The sequence below is a fragment of the Maylandia zebra genome, linkage group LG14, assembly GCF_041146795.1.
Source record: "Maylandia zebra isolate NMK-2024a linkage group LG14, Mzebra_GT3a, whole genome shotgun sequence".
NCBI classification, from domain to species: domain Eukaryota; kingdom Metazoa; phylum Chordata; class Actinopteri; order Cichliformes; family Cichlidae; genus Maylandia; species Maylandia zebra.
Genome location: NC_135180.1, coordinates 28,387,159 through 28,407,293, shown reverse-complemented (window position 1 = coordinate 28,407,293; position 20,135 = coordinate 28,387,159). Strand labels below are relative to the sequence as shown.

General features: G+C 39.2%; 1 protein-coding gene and 1 long non-coding RNA gene across 2 annotated transcripts in view; one reads left to right on the top strand and one right to left on the bottom strand.

The window, feature by feature from the left end:
• LOC143412481 (uncharacterized) overlaps nt 1-8,581 on the top strand; it is a 25,041-nt gene extending 16,460 nt beyond the window's left edge. The window contains exons 2-3 of the long non-coding RNA XR_013092978.1: nt 8,083-8,137; nt 8,510-8,581. This is a non-coding gene — a long non-coding RNA (uncharacterized LOC143412481). The remainder of the gene's footprint in view (nt 1-8,082; nt 8,138-8,509) is intronic.
• Nucleotides 138-20,135, bottom strand: part of rtn4rl1b (reticulon 4 receptor-like 1b) — a 160,497-nt gene continuing 140,499 nt past the window's right edge. The window contains exons 2-3 of the mRNA XM_076873297.1: nt 3,239-3,690; nt 138-2,947 (exon numbers count right to left, since the gene is read on the bottom strand). Of these exons, the coding sequence (XP_076729412.1) occupies nt 2,054-2,947; nt 3,239-3,690 (1,346 nt within the window). The 3' untranslated portion in view covers nt 138-2,053. The remainder of the gene's footprint in view (nt 2,948-3,238; nt 3,691-20,135) is intronic.

The window sequence follows — 20,135 nt, the reverse complement described above, 5'->3', positions numbered from 1 at the left end:
TTGCTGACACAATCAATTTCTGCTTTAAACAAATTAAAAGGAAAAAGCCAAGAAAGGGGGATTAAGCATAAAATTAACTTCATCCAAACAAGCCAAGTCTTAACTGCAAATAAATAAACAGGCGCAGACTGCAGAGGTAGACATAAGAAGATATAGATTTTAATATCTTTATAAACATTTTTGTACTGTTGTTCTTTGATGATAACTTACTGAACAATTTAATTATGGCAAAGAAAGAAAAAAGAATGATTAATAGACATACGGCAGAACAAGAAAGAGGTGAGGAATTGTGCATTAACAAATAAGAGGTTCTAAAAATATACCATGAAAAATAAACAAGTCACCAGAAAATAAAAAATGTAAATACTCCTCCTGACAGGAGGAGTGAGAAACCCTGTTATCATCATTGATGTCACTGATATTGTTTTTTTTTTTTTTTGTCATAGTAATACAGTAAATGATTAATATCAGCACTGTGAGAAGTCCTCCCATCTCCATTGTTACTGGTACAGTTCACATTACTGATATGGACACTGTCTTATCAGTACTTTTTTTTTTTTAGGCAGGCACAACAGCTCCAGCGGTACAGCATGTCCTGTAATAGTCCATCTCCAATCTGCGTTTTACTCCATCCTCTTGTTACTTCAGACGCGATTGTCTTGCTCTCTACATCCATGAACAATCGCATCAGTCACCGCATGATCCTAGTTTCGCCATGCTCCATTCAAATTGTTCTTTTTAAACACTTGTTGATCGCAAGAGTCGTTTAATGTAAGCATACATTTTTTCTCCAGAGTTGTGTTGTGTCCCTTTGAAGGTAAGCGATTCCAAAAAAATGTGTTCCTCATATTCTCAATGAGGCAAGGATGTCCTCACTCAAGAGGGATCATTTAACACATCCTCACTGGGAAACAGAGAAGCCCCCATTTGACCCTTGACCTCAAAGGCTCCTGTGGGCCCTGCAGCGGGTATCCATTTCTAGGTCCTTTTCGTGTCTTAGGAAAAAATAAAATAAAATGAACAACATCTGACACAAGATATAGACAAACTCTTCATTATTCACAGCTTGATCTCCCAGAGACGCGCAGTGCTTTCCAAGCGAATGAAAACAGCGGATGGCAGTCCTTATCATCTTGAAACAATTAGCAGCTTAGTCTTCAGTTGCACAAAAATAGAGAAGTGGTGTAAACTAAGGTGTCAGAAAGAGTTGTGTAGAAATGTTAGGCAGAAGGTATAGTACCTGAAAAAAAACCCAGCATTATGTAGAGAGAAGTTTTTAGAATTAGTTACGGCTTCGTATTGTGTATGAGCTTACTGGTTGCACTTTTTATGGCCATAAAAACATCTGTGGCTATAGATTTTCACTTGGTAGTGAGAATGGCAAATCCCTGTGTTTCATATCGACTCACAATTTATTGCCATGCTTACACTTTACCTCTTTGTTTATGATAAACACATCGAATTGTTTGGACCTGTTGTTGGCGAAGGATGCAACAGAAAAACACATTTGTCAGATAGGATGAGAGTGAGATAAAACTTACACTGGAGGCTTTACAGGTTCATTGCTTTCGCATTTATACTCAAACATAAAGCTCAATGGGGCACTTGAAGACCTGTCTTATCCATTTCAGAGCCAACTAGCTAACAAGTTTTACCCTGCAAGCTCCACCGTATTCTTTGTTCTCTTTTCACCAAATTGTGGTTGTTAGAACTCCAGCTTACTTAAAAGGAAACTTAAAATGTATAAGACACAAATACGTACAGTGATTAAATCATATTGGTGTTGGCAGTGCAAGCTTGGTCTGCATTTCCCTGTCATGTCACCTATCATTCTCAGTCTCTCCCATTTTTGTGCTGTGAGTTTTGCTCTTGTTGATGTTTGATGCTTTGATACCTGTTTCAGTTTGAACAGGTAAGCTCCCTACACTACGTTTACACATATAATCAATTCACACACATACATAAAAAGACACTCAGGCCTTTGTAGTGCAGGAGCAAGAGAGGATCTGAGGACTTATTTTTTGTGATTAGCATTGCCTAAACCCTCTGAAGGTCAGCGGAGAATGTAGTCAGTATTTGTCACTATCAAGGCCACAAAGAGGGCGTTGGCATGTAGTAAAGACTGGGATAAGGTTGCCCTATTGTTGGCTTGTTGAACCCCACTAGGGGGGCGAACAGTGGTCCGGGGAGTACACTTGTGCTTTCTTCTTGTGACTGTGCCATCTGGGGATGTGTGGTCATGTTTTCCCCCCTCTGTGAAATCTGGGGAGGAATCTTCTTTGTCTGCCATGACCTCCTTTGAATGGTGAACCTCGTTGTCACCTTTCCCTTTGCTCACCCTGTTACGAGGCTTTGTGCAGTTTCGAGAACGACCAGGTCTTGAGGGATGCACTATGTTGGTCTGCCCTCCGGAACCCAGTGCTACTCCACGATTCATAGATGGATTCACTGTCCCAGATAAATTGTTAGTCTGGGCCCTGGATTCTGAGCTTGGAACAGTTGGTGAACAGTTGGGGAAGTCCTCCTTTCGGAGCTCCTTGAGGTCTTTCCCAACCATATCAACTGGTGACTGGCACCCAACGGAAGATGTTGAACCTCTGAATCGTTTTAACCACTCCCATAATGACAGGGCCTTGCAGTCACATGACCAAGGATTGTCATTAAGACGTAGGTATTCCAGGGCAGGCAGCGTGTCTAGGCACTGTCCAGACAGCTCTATCAGGGAGTTGTTAAACAGGTAGAGGGTGGTGAGACGTTTTAGGTCATGGAAGGCCAAACGGTCAACCCACTCTATCTGGTTTTGGTGCAGAAGCAAACGGTCCAAGGCTCGCAGACCTCTGAAGGTGTTCTGGTTAAGGCTCCACAAACGGTTTCCATGCAGGAATAAGTGGCTCAGGTTGTGGAGATCCATAAATGTGTCATCCTGCAGGTACTTCAGGTGGTTATCCTGGAAAGACACATGGAAATAAAAATCTTTATGAAGAAGTTTCATCAATCTGTTTTCATCTTTTCAATTTCAAGTGTCTCAGAGAGTAAGCCCCCTGTTACTCAATTAGAGCATTCCTAACCCTACCAATGCAAGATTAGCTTGTCATTTAGTTGACTCATCAAAGTCTTGACATCGCATGATTACTCTGTGTGGGTTGTGTTTGAGTGCATTTATATAAAATGAACAGCATTAGTAGTCTTAGTGATAAAGAAATGAACACGTAAAAGACAAATTGTGTACAAAGTATACCTGCAAGTAGAGATACTGAAGATTTCTGAGACCTTGGAAAATGTTATTTGGAAGTGAACCGAGTCCACAACGGTACAAGTGAAGTGCGTTGAGCCGACTCAGCCCATGAAAAGTGTCTTCAGCCAAGGACCGCAAGTGGCGGTTATCTCCTAGATCCAGCTCCTCCAGCAATGTGAAGCCATGAAAGGTCGATGGCTCAATGTATGTGATATTGTTGGAGTAGATCCAGAGAGTGACGGTGTTGGCGCTGAAGTGTCCTCGTAGTAAGCGATGGATCTTGTTGTTCTGTAGGAAGATGCGCTCGCTGTCGGGAGGAATTCCATCAGGTACCGACAGGAAGTTGTGGGCTTGACAGGAGACGGTGCTGGGTGCAGTGTAGCAGATACAGTGACGGGGGCAGGACCAAGAAAACTCAAGCCCACAGAGAACCAGCAGGAACTCCAGTCCACAGCCTGCAGTTTGAACACACACACGTACAAAGAAACACAACAAAGAAAAATTAAATAACTGCAACTTGTGACTTAGAACCTCTGTATTTAGTTCAGTACTTAAAAAACTTAAATACTGCATATAAAACCATCAGCTTTGGGTGTAAACCATTACAAAGTAATGCAATACTGTAATCACATTATATTTTTCAGCAAGACAGTTAAGGTCCCATTTCGACCTTTAATATATCTGTAGAATAAATGGCTGGCAATCTACAACATATTGCTTGTCATATTTCATCGTGGACCAAAAGGCTGGTCGTTCAAACAGACAAAAATTGCTATCTCTATATCCACACCAGTTCTCTGGGTAAAAATTAGCATCATATTGAAGTTATACAACACAGGCAACGAAAAAATAACACAGAGTCTGTGATTTTTCCACTGTTTCATCATCTGTTTCTGTGCCAGTCAAAGACATGCGTAGCTCATCCTAAGTCCATTATGTGCTTTGTTTTAACACTGCGCTTACATCAGCTCTCTGATTTTTTCACTCGTGGCACTGAGTGTGTACGCATATGGACCTTCTCGCTCACAGTTTGCAGCCCAAATCAGATAAGTTTGTTTAGGCCCGCAATGAGGAGTCTATTAAAGACGGCAAACAATAACACCTGCTCCATTGAGTCACAAGATGCCTCAGTGAAACTGACTGAATCTCTGGTGCAACACTTCTCTGATTCGACACATATGCAGCTATTTCAGAAATGATGCTTTCCAATTCTCTCCCACCTTTGGGAGATATGCTATCAAGAGTCCACTCCCTTTGCTGAGTTCACTGGCACTTCTTTGTCAGGCTGTGATCAGTCACTTTGTGTTGTTAAATGGGGTGTGGAATGCTTATTTAAACTTGTAGTAAGCTACTCTGAGGCGCTTTCTGATCAGTGACATGATTCCTGCAATCCTTGAGATGGGAGATGTGACTTATCTGAGGTCTCATCTAAAATGAACACAACTCACAGCCTGTCATGAAGGTTCCATCTGAAAACCCCTGGCTGTCTTCTACCCAGTTTATTATTCACAGCATAGTGGAGCTGTGATTCACTGCCTCTAATCGATATGCCTCTGTTGCCTTTTAACTCACCCTATAATCCTGGGTCTTTTATGCTGGAAATTCAGGGGCAGAATTACTCTCTACCAAGAGAAGGGGCTATTTATCTGAATGTATTTTCTTGCCAAACTGTGGCTAAGCTGTGACATTCAGCGTCTGACTCCACTGACCTTTAACAGTAATTCTCTGTGTCTAGTTGCAGAGCCGAAGCATGGAGCGGTGTGTCACCTGAACACAAGTGTGCTCTCTCGGGCACGGATCTAATCCTATTTGTTAAGCCCTGCCACTGGGCAACAATGGAAATGCATGCATCCTCCTGAACCAGAAATGTGCTCACTAAATGAGGTGATTCTTCACAGTTGAACACAGTCAAAAAGGTTGAGTGTAAGAGCGTGTTTCTGTGTGCTGGTATACAGGTGAATATAATTTTAGAGACCGAGACATGCCGTGAGATAACTTCAACAAACCTAATCTTTTTTTAGACTTGTGATGTTACTGTCATGACCTGCATCAGGGCTACCGGATTTTTAACACAATCAATAACAAACAAGAGAACTGTTCCACTTATTTGTCACTCTGCAGGCTTTTTTTATACCTCAATTTTTTCTCTCTACTTTCCATTTCTGTGGCCATGTATCAAGCGTGGCACCCGCTGACTGAGTAAATAGGTGGAAATGTTTTGCATTACCATTGGGAACATAAAGGTTTGCTTTATTTATCAGACAAATAAGACAAGACACAGTAAATTCTCCAGCCACGCTTTCAGGAAAATTTGCATTATGCAGGAACAAGCGCAAACTTGAGATGCGGCCTTCTAATCATTTCATTTGGTATGGGTGTCACATTTTATTAGTAAATTGACCTTTACAGAAGACACATTTTGAGGAAGAACGCACACAATAAAACAAATGTCATCCTTCTAATGCTTTTATATTCGTTCTCAGATTAGATACTTATTTCACTAGGCTCGCTGCAGGAATTCATCCAAGGGATTCTATTTTTCATAAAACCGATCTTATCACTCAAATAACTATTTTCTGAGGCCTTAAACTATTTCCATTAACACCTTACTTCATGCATGTCTTCAGCTAAATTGTCTGAGCAGTCCAAAGACAGTGATAAGTCTGATACACAGGGAAAGCAAGGGGATGAGAATGTAGATGCTGCCTTGATAGGGAGACAATTTGAATCAGTAATCTGCTAATCATGTTGGACACATAAGGATGTGCCTCCTCGCCTCTCACTCTCCTCAGCTTGTCAGGACAAAGTAATAGATTCTTTACCCTGCCCTAAAATGAATGTTTCTTTATTTCTTTACCACTTTGCAGAAAAAGGTGCAATGTTTATTCCTCCCCTATGAATAAAATGTTTTAATGTCAGCCCAGATGAGGCTTTAAATTACATGAACATACTGTATAATGTGGATGCCCTTTTGATGGTGAAACAATCTGACATAATCTGTTCTCCATGCATATTTAGGTTCTGGGGAGCTCCAAACACCTTTTTCAGTGTTTCCAGTTACGCTCAGGGCATTTGTGCTTTGTTTTGCAGCCGCCGTAACGTGCATCTCCACTATTTCCACTGGAGACTTTAATACCTGCCAGCTCAGTGATCTCTACATGCATTGTACTTGCGCCACTAAACGCTACGTGAAATACAGATGGAAATATAATTGCACACAGGGACTGATTCACACAATGCCACATCACATAACACGTGTAGCCGGTTCAGCGACATGGCAGATCATGTCAGCATGACAAGCATAAAAGGCTGAATTACTCTTGCTTATAGAGATTTTCAATAGGGAGACTGGTTTTCAGCACAGAGGAACAAATAAGCATTATGTGGGAATGCTGACGTTAAATGTAAAGAAATTAGTGTTTATCATAACTGCATTGTGTGCTCACACAATACGCCTTTCAGCTCATATTGTATTATATAAATAGCTTTTGGGCATGACAGTGCATATATATGCCAATAGTGCCTATTGGAATTTGGCAGAAAAAAGGTGAAGCTCTGAAAGAGAGATAATGTGTTTTTGGAAAAGGAAAAAGCACAGCTATTTCTGGTAGGAGTCTGGCCTGTCTATTAACACTTCACTTTGCATCACAGGTCTTTCACCTTCCAATTTTCCCATAAAGTTTCCCACTGATGAGAAAGGGTATCCATAGCTCTTTACAGAGACAATCACTTTTGACCCCTTGACCATCGTCATCACCAAGTTCCTTTTTTTTTTTTTGAGGGTTAGAAATAGAAAAAGATAAATGAATGAATGAAACAGAATGGCACGGGTCCCTTGCCAGACAATGAGAAGTGACTGTGTAGAATATCAATGAAACGTAGTTCACACTAGCTTTGCCCTCATGAATAACACATCTTTGCTAATAGGAGAGAAATGGTACGTCTGTAAAGCCGTGAGACTCTGCCCATCATTAGACTGGACAAACTCAATTTCCTGTGTCTCTCCAAAGACCCTGATAAGCTCTCTGGTGTTTTTGCCTCTACTATTGGCTGGTTCTAAATAATGTCTCAGCTCACTTAGCACTCAAAACATGTTTGCAATCATGGTCATGCATACAGTGGTCAATAATTATAAGTCAGTGCACTGGACTGTTGAATAAATGATCACATCTTCTTATATATGTGTGTGTGTTTTTCCTAGATGGTTTGACTTGCAAACATTAAACAATTTTAACAAGAGTCTTAAGACACAAGGCCGCAGTGAAACTTAACCTCTTTAAATTGTGTTTTTGCATTCAATCGTTTCTGTTCGTATTAACTTACATAAGCCTTTCATAGCAAGCAGAACGTCAGCTCCTGACATTTTCAGTGTGGGTCAGTGATTGCATATTTATTTTAATTAGCAAAGCTGGAACAAAAGCACACATGCAAGTATTTACTGTTCAAGGAAAAAGAAACAGCCGTAATGGCACAAAAATTATACTTTCACTCAAGCTCTTTCTCATTAGCATTTTTAAAGTATTTCTCTGTTGACTTGTTAAAAGCACTGATTACTGCCATTATTCTCTGACTGAACAGCAAACTCACACATGAACGCCCCTGCCAACAGCTGTGACCGACAACACTTGCCGGGGAATATTTGTTTTTTTTCTCTATTTTACAGTTGACTGCAAAATGTTATAGATTTTGTCTCATTTGCCATTTCCCGACCCCACTACAGGCAATATTGCCTCATAAGGTTGCATGACTATTCTTCTGGTGAATGAAATAAAAATGGGTGAGAACAGTGACAATGCTGCAGACCTTTTAGAAATGTAGCAGAATATAATTGTTTTTTTTTTTTGCAGAAATACAGAGTATCGCCATGATATTCTTCTGGTGGAGAGGTATCAACAAACTGAGGTATCTTTTCCCGTGTGTGTGTGTGAGGAGAATATTAACTGCATAAGATTTTATGCAGGAAATCAATTAGTTTTTACCTTAATTCACCTCATCACTTCATATAATGAGACTTTAGGAGTGTCGAGATCTTCAGAAAATATTCAGAGGACTAAGTTAAATTCCACAAGTTGTTTTTCAGAGCAGCAGGGCTCTTGCTGTTGATTTACATTTGGTTGTTCTTTTCCATGTTTTATTCCTGTGATTTGTTCCATGCATATCAGCACAGTGTGTGCTGTGAAGCTGTAAGCTGTCAACAGTCTTCCACAGTGTGACCACTTCCTGCACATTAATTATAATTTGATCACTCTTCTGTCTGCTTGGCTTCTTTTCAAGGGACAGAATGGCTTCATGTTTCTGATTACATCCCTGCCAAGAGAGAAGAACAGTAAAAGTATAGAGAGGAGGTGAGAACTGAAGCCCAGTCACATAGCAGGCTGGCACAAGCTGCCAAGTTATGTCAGGGTTATACAGACCATTGTATTTCCCTCTTGACTGATATTTCTAACTTGCCAAGTGCTATATTATGGCGGTCTGGTATTGTTAACAGTACTGGCAGGTCAGTTGTGTGGCCCTTGATAGATCTATAAAACAATGACAGAGGCCTCTCTTACTTTTACTCCCTGCTGCAGACAGTTGCAACTGAGAATGTTGGTTAGATGCTACACAGCACACCAGCACATAAAAAAGGAGCAGACAAACCAGAGGGAAGTTAAACATAAAGTAGGCAGACATTGTACGAGTGGCAACAGGGTTTCTCAGTTCAGAGGTCCTAAAAATAACTCCTCTAAAGAAGCGACATCTTACAGCGCATGTATAGACTAACGGAAAAGATTTGTGGAGAGTGTTTGAGTATATAAAGTTTGTGTATTTCAAAGACGGAATTTGGAGATGCTGAAGAAGCCAGGCAAAGAGGAGCAAGGCTGATGGCTGAGCTATCCACAGATGTTTAATACCAACATGTTAATTAACTGACTTAAGAGTTAATTCCGCTTGGACTCTAAACAGCATCTGTACCTCCTGCTCTTTTACACTTCACACCTTCAGATTATTCTCTTAAATCCACTGATGCCATACATCATGCATGTATGCACAGCTGCAAATGCATACATACACTTATGCATGCATACAGCATGTACACACCATCCATGCATATTCTTACACAGGTACACTAGCCAAAAATCACGACTGTTGACAGCAACACTATCAGCCACCAACTACTTTCATTTATCATGACAGCACAAAGCAAAATGATTCAAATATATTGCACTCCCTGTGGCGATATTGCACTGCACTGCCCAAACTAAATTAATGGTTCTGCCAAACTTATATAAATCATCCAAAGCATATCCATATGTAGTTCACAAACTGTAGTTCTATTAAAGTGATAGCATTTATAACACAATTCCCGTTGGTGGAGTGGCTAATAATTATACTTTATATTGGCTCTCAGAGGTGTTTACAGCCTCTAACGCTACAAATGCAGAGAAATCTTTACAGTGTGATTCGCAGTATAAATGGATATGAATGGATATCTATACCTCTTCAGTCTTATTTCACAAGATACTGAAATTTTATTTCTGAATGAAAGTACAGCTGTACATATGAGATCCCAGAGAAGAAGACCTTTTTTAATTAATTTGAAGCTTTCTTTACCATGTCTTCATAAACAATGATGTTAGCCAGTATAACCAAAAAACCCAAACCAAAAAATATTGCACCATTGCTTTTACTGTTAATAAGACAACAAAACTTTTCTTAATAACACACAGAGGTAATATGTGTAAATAAGCCAATTGCAATTTGTTTTTAGTAATAACAGAATGAATAATATAACAGCGCCTTGAGACAACTGTTGTTGTGATTTGGTGCTATATAAGTAAAATTTGCTGTGAACTGAATCAAATATTTTTGTTTACTTAAAGTAGTACTTCTTACCTTATGTTATTTTATCAGCTAAAACAGTCTTACAAAGCTCTGAGAAGTTTGGTATAATATAATGGATGTTTAAAAGAACATCAGAAAGTAATACTAGATGAATGCCAGTGGGGAAGAGATTCATAACAATCAACAGCATTACTGGATTTGCATTTTCCAATCTCACATTGTTTTGTTTGTGTGTTCCTCAATTTAAAAATGACATTCTCATAAACTTCCGGACTGGATGCTATTTTTGATTTTGCCTCAGTGGGACCAATCTGGAAAAGCAGTTGCACTGGATGTTGTCTGGACATGCCCAAGAAGAGGGTCTTGAATGTGAGAACAGCCAAACTGAAATAATTGAAGGTTTTTTTAATTCTAGTTGATCTCCTCTCAAAACGTTTTGATCACACCTAACATTTTTCCTAAAGGCAAGCAAACAAACATAACCAAAGCATTAGCGGTGATACAGTGACGTTATGTACTTATGTTCCACAGGGAACTACACAAGCCCAGGAACGTCCGAGATCGAGAACCACATGTCAGTCTCCGATACAGATTTTGTACCTAAAAACGGAGCTACTCAAAAGAAAACAATACTTTGCAACATATGCAAGAAAACTATTCCTGCTAAAGGTGAAAACAACAAACTTGTTTCACTATTTGAGGATAATACACAGCACTGAGAACAACCAGACTATGAAGGTATTTGAGGAGATACTAACAGCTGATGATGTGCAATCCAAAAGTAAATAAATTACTAACTTTGCTGGAGAAATAAGGAGGTTGATGCAAATTACTGAAGTAGTTACATGATAATAAAGGGGCACTTAGAGCACTGGGCACTAGTTAAAAACTTTGACCCAAAACACAACATGTATCATTTCTTAGTTTTATTATGTGACAAGATCGTGCAACTATTTTAAGTCACTTTTGTCCTCATTAAAGTAAAGTGTTAAGCAGTTATGTGTTTACTTAAAATTTCCACTGAAAACACAACCTTGGCTACTTTTGTTATTTGGCTTATGCTGTGTCACTGTATAAATGCTGTGTCACTACAATTGCACTATAATGCTGCCGCTGGCAAATCGTGGCAGTAGATTCTCACTTTGAAAAGGGTAGTCCATCATCAATGACAGCAGCTCATTGGAAAAGAAGAGTGGAAAGCGCCCCTCATTTTGTTTGCACTAATCAATGCTGCAGGCTGCAAGCTGCAATCACTGATAAAACATTGTCATAAATATCATTATTGCAAATTTTCTTTCATTATCGCAAGTATATTTTGAGTTGGAAGAGTGGATCTAAATTAATTTAAATTATGATTTCTCTTTGATTAAACAAATAGATAAAATAGTTGGCTTTTTAAAAATAAATGCACCAAGCAATTGAAGCTTAGCATACACAGGCTCTATAACACTCCTTCCAGTTTCCTGTGCCGCGCACTTAATAATTCTTTGCAGAGTTTTTTGCTGACTTTATAGCTTCTAACAGCTGACTGGATGGATGTCAGTCAGCCTGGCTGGTCCAGTTGCTGTGTCTTGTTCAATCATGCGCATGTATGTCAGTGACAGAGTGCAGCATAGCCAATCATTGCATGTCTTTGTCAGAGTGACAACTCAGCTGTAGTGATACTGTGTGACAGTGAGCCGGCAGACGGAGAAGGAGCAAATGACAAAAGAGTCTCGAACAATAAGTTAATCTGCCGACTCCATCTAATTTAAGAAAGATGTAATTGGAGAAGTGGGAGGTTGTTTTTAAAGAGTGCCAGTGCACATGGGAAAACATGTCTACAGGACTTGCAGTTACTCTATGTACCGGAGGACTTGCTTACAAGCCTTGTGTCAGCAAGCATCTCCCCAATGAAGAAACTGAACAAGGCATTGAATCATTACCAGCTCCAGGGCTGATGCTCTTTAACTGACCCTGTGCTTTGATGTTTCTCTAGAAGGGGAATGCAAAGTATTGAAATTTCCCCGTGGAGTTAATAAATTAACACAGTGCTTAGAAAAGCAGAGTGGAATGACCAGTGTGGGCCAAAAGTAAAAGTGATTTCTTTCTCATTTTCAAATTCAAACAGCAACACAAAATATAAAAATCTATTATTTATAATCAGTCTAATAGCACGGTGATGTACCCTACAATTTGCCTCAATCTGATTGGAGTTTTACATCAAACTCCCCTTCATTTCACATACCTGTCAGCTGAAAGACTATAATCTTAGCACAGGTAACGTGAGTTTACTGGATGACTTAACAATGTCACACTAACAGGAATAATTTCGTGTTTACCGGACAAATATTCAGATTGTTTTTACCTATCAAATTGTCATTGTGTTGCTATTTATAAACAAATATCGAGACATTTTTCCCCAATTGTCAAGAACCTTTGTTCTACAATCAAGTCCTGAAAATTTCCTTCAGATTTTTTACATCAATTGTTGTGATTGATTGCACCATGCTGACACATGTAGAAATGACAATACCTCTCCTTTTATATTTTTGTATAGCCCATTCCAGCTACAGTACATGCCACTAAAAGCTTTTTTTTCTGATTAATGATTTAGAGTCGCATAGCTCTGCTTTGGAGTCATCAGGCCAGTATAGATCCATGTCTACAGACAACCGTGCCATTTTCTAGTTCACTAATCTCGACATCCTGGTAGCCCTTACATGTTTCTTTTAAAACAAACTGTAAGGTACCTTCCTGCTGCAGCAGCTGCCTTCTTGCATACAAACCTCATGCGCCCTAGATTCAACAGATCAATTATTCATAGCAGGTGAGAGTTTGGTGCTCCATGTACATAGAGGCACACGCACACACACACACACACACACACACACACACACACACACACACACACACACACACACACACACACACACACACCGAGTTTCATGAGTCTTAACTAACTAGCTAACAGCTTTAGATAGAAATAAAGTTAAAAAGAAAAAAGCCTGCACAGGGAACAACAATTCAATGTGGTTCATATGTTCAAAAGATGACCAACAGATGCGAGGATGAAACACGGTGGAAGTCAGAGCTGAAAGACGATCTAGAGGCAGACGTGGTACGCAATACAAGCATGAGTGTACCGCACACTATATTAAGTGCTGTGTACACACAGTGTACAAATGAATGTGCAGGTGCTCACTCTCATGAAGTACATAAATTGATACAGGTCAACTGTGTTAGGTTTACAAATTAACACAAATGAACAAATGAGCAAGTAAGCAAATGAAAACTCCATTCAAATTCTGCATTTAGAGTGCCAAACGCTCTATGCGAGCGAGTTTAGAAAAGCAGCCTGTTTCAGAAGTTAGCGAATACAATTGTAAACACCCAAAATTCAGTAGAGAAAGCCAGTGCCTTGTAGCAGCAGAATGAAAGTCCTAAAAAGCTGCTTAAACCCTTGGTTTTCCTCAACATTTCACATATTTGTGGGTGTGACCATTAAAATACCAAAATCAGGACGCTGTCAAAGTCACCATCTAATTAAAAAAGCAAATGTAGAAAAGGACAAAAAAAAGAAAGAAACTGTTAAAAGGTAAGCCATAGTTTGTTCCTTCCACCCATAAGATAAATACACTCACTCGCCACTTCATTAAGTACTCCTACTCAACTGTTTATTAATGCGCATCAGCCCATCCCATTGCTGCAGCTTAATGCGTTTAAGCATGTAGAGATGGTCAAGGTGCCCTGTTTAAATTCAAGTACCAGAATGGGATAGCAAGAGGATTTTAGTTAATTTGACATGGTTGTTGGTGCCAAAGAGGCATGTCTGAGTTTTTCAGACCCTGCTGATGTATTTAGATTGTAACATACAGGCATCTCTAGGGTTTACAAAAAAAAAAATGTCCAGTGAGCAGCAGTTCTTTGGGTGAAAATGTCTTCATGATGACCAGAAAGCTGATAAGAAGCTGATGCCCCAAACACTGAACGTTAAAGCAGATGTGCTACAGCACACTGGGTGCAGCTCCTGTCTGCTAAGAACAGGAAAGTGAGGCTACAACTGATATGGGCTCAACAAAATTAGACAATGGAGCATTAGAAAAACATTGCCTGGACTGATAAATCTCACCTTCTGCTGCAGCATGTGGATCGTAGAAATTTGGAAATAAACAACATGAAAGCTTGGTCCATCCTGCTTTGTATCGATAATTCAGCCTGCTGTTGGTGTAATGGCGTGGGCAATATTTTTGTGGCACACTTTGGTCCCCGTAGTACCAACTGAGCGTCATTTAAACGCCACAGTCTATCTGAGTATTGTTACTGACCATGTCTATCTCTTTAGTGTGCTGCCAGCAGGATATGGTACCATGTCAGAAAGCTCAAAACAGCGTAACTAGTTTCTTGAACATGATTGTGAATTCTCTGTACACAAATGGCTTTTAGAGTCACCAGATTCCAATTAAAAAGAGCAGCTTTAGGATGTGGTAAAATGGGCAATTCACATCAATCTCAGGTTAATGTTTCCAGCATCTTGTTGGGTCTACGCCATGAAGGATTAAGTCAGTTCTGAAGGCAAAAGGGGTTCAACCGACTACTAAAACAATGGCTATGAATGTATATACCAAAACATTCACAAAAACTTGCAAAGAACGTCTGCACTGTAATAATTCACCTTGCTATTAATATACACTAAAATCCCCCGAATGTTTAATGTGCTTCGTAGGTGATACAATAGCAAAGAATAAGTCCTGAAACTACTGTATGTGTGTTGGGAACCTATGTTATAAATCACCAAAGATTCTTCAGAACCATTTTTGAAGCTAATTTCCATATATTTTAGCATGATTTGTTTTCCTTAGCTCTGAGCTGCTATTAGAATCGATCATCGCTGTGATTAAGGTGACTGCACACACTGTCACTGAAAAACAAAAAAGTACAAACTTTCAGCACATTTCATATCCTAGTGAGCAAAAACCAGGTAAAATATAAAATCTGTTTTACTTCCAATATAGACTCAATTGAACTATAATTAACAAAGTGTGCTCATACAGCAATGCAGTGCAAAAAAGATGACATGCAGTAATGGTACATTTCTAGCAAAAGTCTTCATTAAAACCAGTTGATTGGGGAAACCCTGTCATAATGCAAATGAGAGCCTGTGTTTGTGTTTATTGTTCTGAAAGGGCGGGGGAGCTTGGAACAGAATACAAAAGAGCCAAAGAAGAGGAGCGAGGGGAAGACGTGAAGTGGAGGACCTTGATCTTAAGAGAGTAATCCCTTTTCATTAAGTGTAGTTTTTCAAATCCTGAGAGCTTCACCATTGATCCTTGGGTAATGTCAATTCATTAATGTACTGGGCCTCTACAGGCCTTATCACCTTGAAGGCCCCCAACACTTTCCCCCAACAAACACACTCAGCATTTACTGTAACTTTTGATTCATGAGAGGGGAAAAAGACTTTGTTGAGTTCAGTTTTCATCGAATCACATTTAGACCCGTTTTTCTCCTGATTGGATTCTATCTTGGTCTTTCCACTTTTTTATTCAAACTGTTCTGTCTTCATTCAGTTCATCTTTGGTTTCATATAGTCTAGCTCCAGCTGAGCATGATAACTTATCATTTCATTCGCTCCATTCTCTGCAGCGTATTAGAGTTGCCCTTGAGTCACTTGTGTGTCTCCATTTAACAAATGCACACATACAGTACCTGTGCCTGTTTATGGATGCTTCACTCCTGAGAGACAGTTATAAAGTCCCTCCAGTCCTGAGTAAACAGTGACAGCTCATGAATGTTATCTCTTGCATTTTTATAAATGGATAGTTAATTACTGTTCCTCTTCACGACCTGTCTCTGCAATTATTTACTCCCCTCCTTGCTCATGCCATGTCCCCCTTGCTGTTTAATTGATTCTGTTGTTCTTTCCCAAAACTACAAAGCAGGAGGCTTTGCTGGATAAAACACAGCCACTGTCTAGTTATGATTAAAGAAAGCACGGTCTGGCTGTTAGAGATACTATAGCAGCTTATGGGATTTAGTGAGCCAGTTAAAAAAGGAAAAAAAAAAAACACAACACCAAACCAAAGATTCACTTCAAAGTGTCCCATTGCCAAAACCCTAAAAAATATATAACACAATAATTCATTCTTGACTCCATATGCTTTGCCAGTTGCCTATGAAGTGAAATCTGAGGATCATGAAAAATCGCCTCGTCTTTTCAGAAAACATGCTGGTGTTTCATCATGTCAAGAGAGCTGCTGCTTTTGTCACAACTCTGCCATTTCAAGTTTCTGTTTTGCTTTCCTGCTCTCCATTGTAAACCTGAACCCTCTGGAGGCAAACCACACTCGGCTTTGTGAGTGCTTCCCCCTCCTTCTCAGCTGCTTGTCTGCATGCAACTACCACTCACTAGTGAGTGCTCCCAATCCTCTCTCTCCTTATAAAGCCAAGTGCTTTGCTGCAGACGTTCCACAGATAAGTGGTTTATTCCCCCCACCACCACCCCCACAGTGATGGCCAGAGACTAATTTTTGTTGCATGTAATGACTTGGTCCCTTGAACTCTTTTGACATGTGACCAAACAGAGAGCCTTCCACTGAATATTGCAGCAAGTTATAAACAACAATGATATTCAGACGAACAGCTGCAAAAGAAGATGTCAGGCCCTGTCTCAGTTCATATGGGTGGATGATGAAACATGATTCCCTCCAGCCACTTTCCCTCCATCTCTCCTTGAAGATGGATAAGGAAAACTAAAGTCAAGGACGAAGAGCGAGAGAGAGAGAGAGAGAGAGAGAGAAAACCAGTGAGGGGTTTGTTTACACAAGAAATTGTGAGGGTAGAGTTTCAAAGAAAGGAAAAAAGGCAGAAAAAAAATGAAAGACAATGAGACAGTGTAAAGACAGAGAAAGAAGAGAGGGGAAACCTATGGATGCTAAGTTGAATTAAGCCACCTTTAAGTGAGCTGTAAAGGAGGAATACAATTATAAAGCACCTTATCCTGTGTGTGGTATTCAGTTTTTCCAAAATCTGATAACAGTATTTGCCTGGCGCTTTTTAGAAGAAATGGCTATAGTGCCATCAACCAATTTAACCTTAGTATTATGAGGTTACTACCACAAGTCTGCATATAGAAATTCTAATGCACAGCTGTTTTAATGCTAGCAAGTTATAATATTGTTAGCATTACTGCACTATTATTCATTTGTTTTGCCTCAAAGGAATATGTTTGATTCCACATTATTCCCCGCAATTTCTGACCCCCTTACCCATATTATATACTATATGATAATTTTTTAATAGCATAATAATAAGTTACTTGGTAATTAAGTGGTAATAACTTGCTATTTCTCTACTACTATCTTGTGTTTCCACCTTATTACCACATAATTGTTGAGTTGTTATAGAAAATGCTTATAAATATTCCTCTCTTCATATTTATTGTATGCCCACCTCTTTTATCAGAAAGCTAACTGGGATGTTGGTGAAAAACAGCACAAAGATCAGTTTTCATAAAATTGTTGCAGCTAAAACTGATCCTCAGTCACATGTCTAAGAAAATAAAGGCAACATCAGCAGTACTGCCTCCATATACAGGAAGTCACTGTTACTGTGACTGATCAGCAACTGCAAAGTTATATTGCAAACGTCGTCTGTTAAAGGCAAAATATAATTACAGTAACAGGTTTCTTTGTAATGCATTCTTTTGTGAGTGTTGGTATGCATGTGTGGGTTTTCTCCGAGTAATTACAGATTACTTGCATACTGTGTATTTAGAAGCATCTGCATACAATCTAAAACAGAAAAGCATAAGAAGGACAGAAGAGGATGTTAAGCTAAATTGAGCTAAATTAAGTTAAGCTAAATTTGTTTAACAGAAATGCACTTGTAATTGATATAGTCTGCAAGAATAATTGCATTTAATTATAGCCATGGACGTAAAGAAAATTGAATTTGAGATGGAAAAAGATAAGAGACAGTAGGAAAGGAAAGAAATGAAAGTAAGACAGTGATCCAAAGGCTCCTCTGTGGAATAAGTTAGAGATTACTCTTTTGGTTTTTGTGTGCAATGCAGGACTCCTTCACAGCAGACTGACCGAGCCTCATAAAGCACCCCTGCCTTGCATATCTCCCCATTGGGGCTATTATCTTCACACCTCTCTGCCCTCACCACCACAGATGTTAGCTCCTCACCATGTCATTGCCTCTCACCTACCTATTTTGCTCTACCCTGAAGCAGAATCGTTGGTAGGGCTGTTTCAAAGGTTAAACTGGGCCCCAGTCAGCCATGCAAAGCTGTAATGGCAAAAGCCCAAACTCAAATAGACGGAGTTTGCCAAAGTGATTCTTTCTGTTTAACTCACAATGCTGAAAAAATAGCAAATGTGAGGCATGTAAGGTGCTTTTAAAAGAGTTAAAATGCATTTTGCAAAAGAGGGAACAACAGCTAAAATCATTACGTGCCAAAAGTATTTCACCACTTGGATTAAATATAGCATTTTAACAGTCTTAATATGAATACAATTTAATAAAACAAAACCTTGTCATGTCCTTTCTGAGGGTAAGTCAACTAAAAGTGTAAGTCTTGCAATATTCCACAGTTCTTACTGTAAATAAATTCCCTGAAAAAGCAGAAAACAACAATGAATGGACATTGTTTGTGTAGCTTGTTCCTCTGTAGCATGACCTCTATTGTTGCCCAAGCACTATAAAAATCACACAATTTAGCTTCACTCTAGCGCTGTGTTCCTTCATTACCATAAATATTGACACTGCAGTTTATACTGAATGAATCCAAAATACCTATCTGCTCCAGTAAAGACTCAGCAGAGTAACTATGGTGTCTTTGTCCATATCTGAAAGTACTCCCCAAATTACATTTTTACTTCTGTTTGAGTAATGTGTGGCAAAAATCGAGCACCTTGCTCTTTGAGGACCCTTACCTCTTTCTTTCAAAACAAGCTGTCCAATATTTGTTACCTGTTTTAAATACCTTCAATAACGAATGAGCTTGAGGCTGAGTGCCACCATCCAAATCAAAACGCATCAACTTGAGACAAATATAACACGTTGTCTGTTTGGTTTATTCATGGGCTTTTTGTCCCAATGTCATTATTACAAGGAAACAATCTGCTGCTTCAAAAAAAGGAAAGAATTCAGTGTCAGAATCAGACAAAAGATCTGCACAATAGAATAGCTTCACAGTGCAATAAATATCTAGAGAATGTGCAAGTCTTTTATTTGAGATCTGTGCTTAATTTTTCACCAACAATAAAAGTTTATTTTGGATGTGAATGCTCTACACTCACTCTGCCATGTGCGCTGATGAACTGACTATCAACCTCTTTGTTTTTTAGAGGCATCCATGAAGTGATGACGCTCATTAAACTAAGAAAATCGTGGAATATTTGACTATTTTGTGTAAATTTCATGTGAGGATTGTGAGTTACATTTTTTATAGCAGGAAGAGTGAACAAAAAAGGACATAAAAATGACAGAGTTCTGCCATTAAAATCTCTCAAGGTTGCAAACATGACAAGATGCAAGCCAGTGTTGAATTTTTTTTTTTTTTGCAACCCTTATGGAATTGCCCACAATTCTTTATAGCGATGATTCCTGAGTAAAAGAAAGCAACATTTGGCTGCATTAAAAAGGGGATGCGTGGGTGGGTAACTAGGTGGGTTGAAGGTAGAAAGGTGGGGAGTTTATGTAGCCTCAAGTGATCGTGGTGCTGATTAATATACACCTTGTGGTTATCTTGTCGAGAAAATCAAGAAAACATGTAAGCGATAATTTTAGGTTCCCATAAGAGAAAAACAAAATGAAATAAAACACATTTATTCCTACTCATTGGAAATACCCTGCTCACACTAGCATAAATGATCATTTTTCAGGGTTAACTGAAAATGTGTACATCCGGTTCCTCCTGTATATTGATGATATTGTACTGTGGATCTAACTCTGTAAGATGAGACTTAATAACTTCAATCGCACACTGCTGTGTAATAACATGACTGTATTTTCAAAGGGAAAAATACAGCATCATGATCAAACAACCAAGTTTTACTAGTGTACTATAGTATGCTGCTGGCAGGAT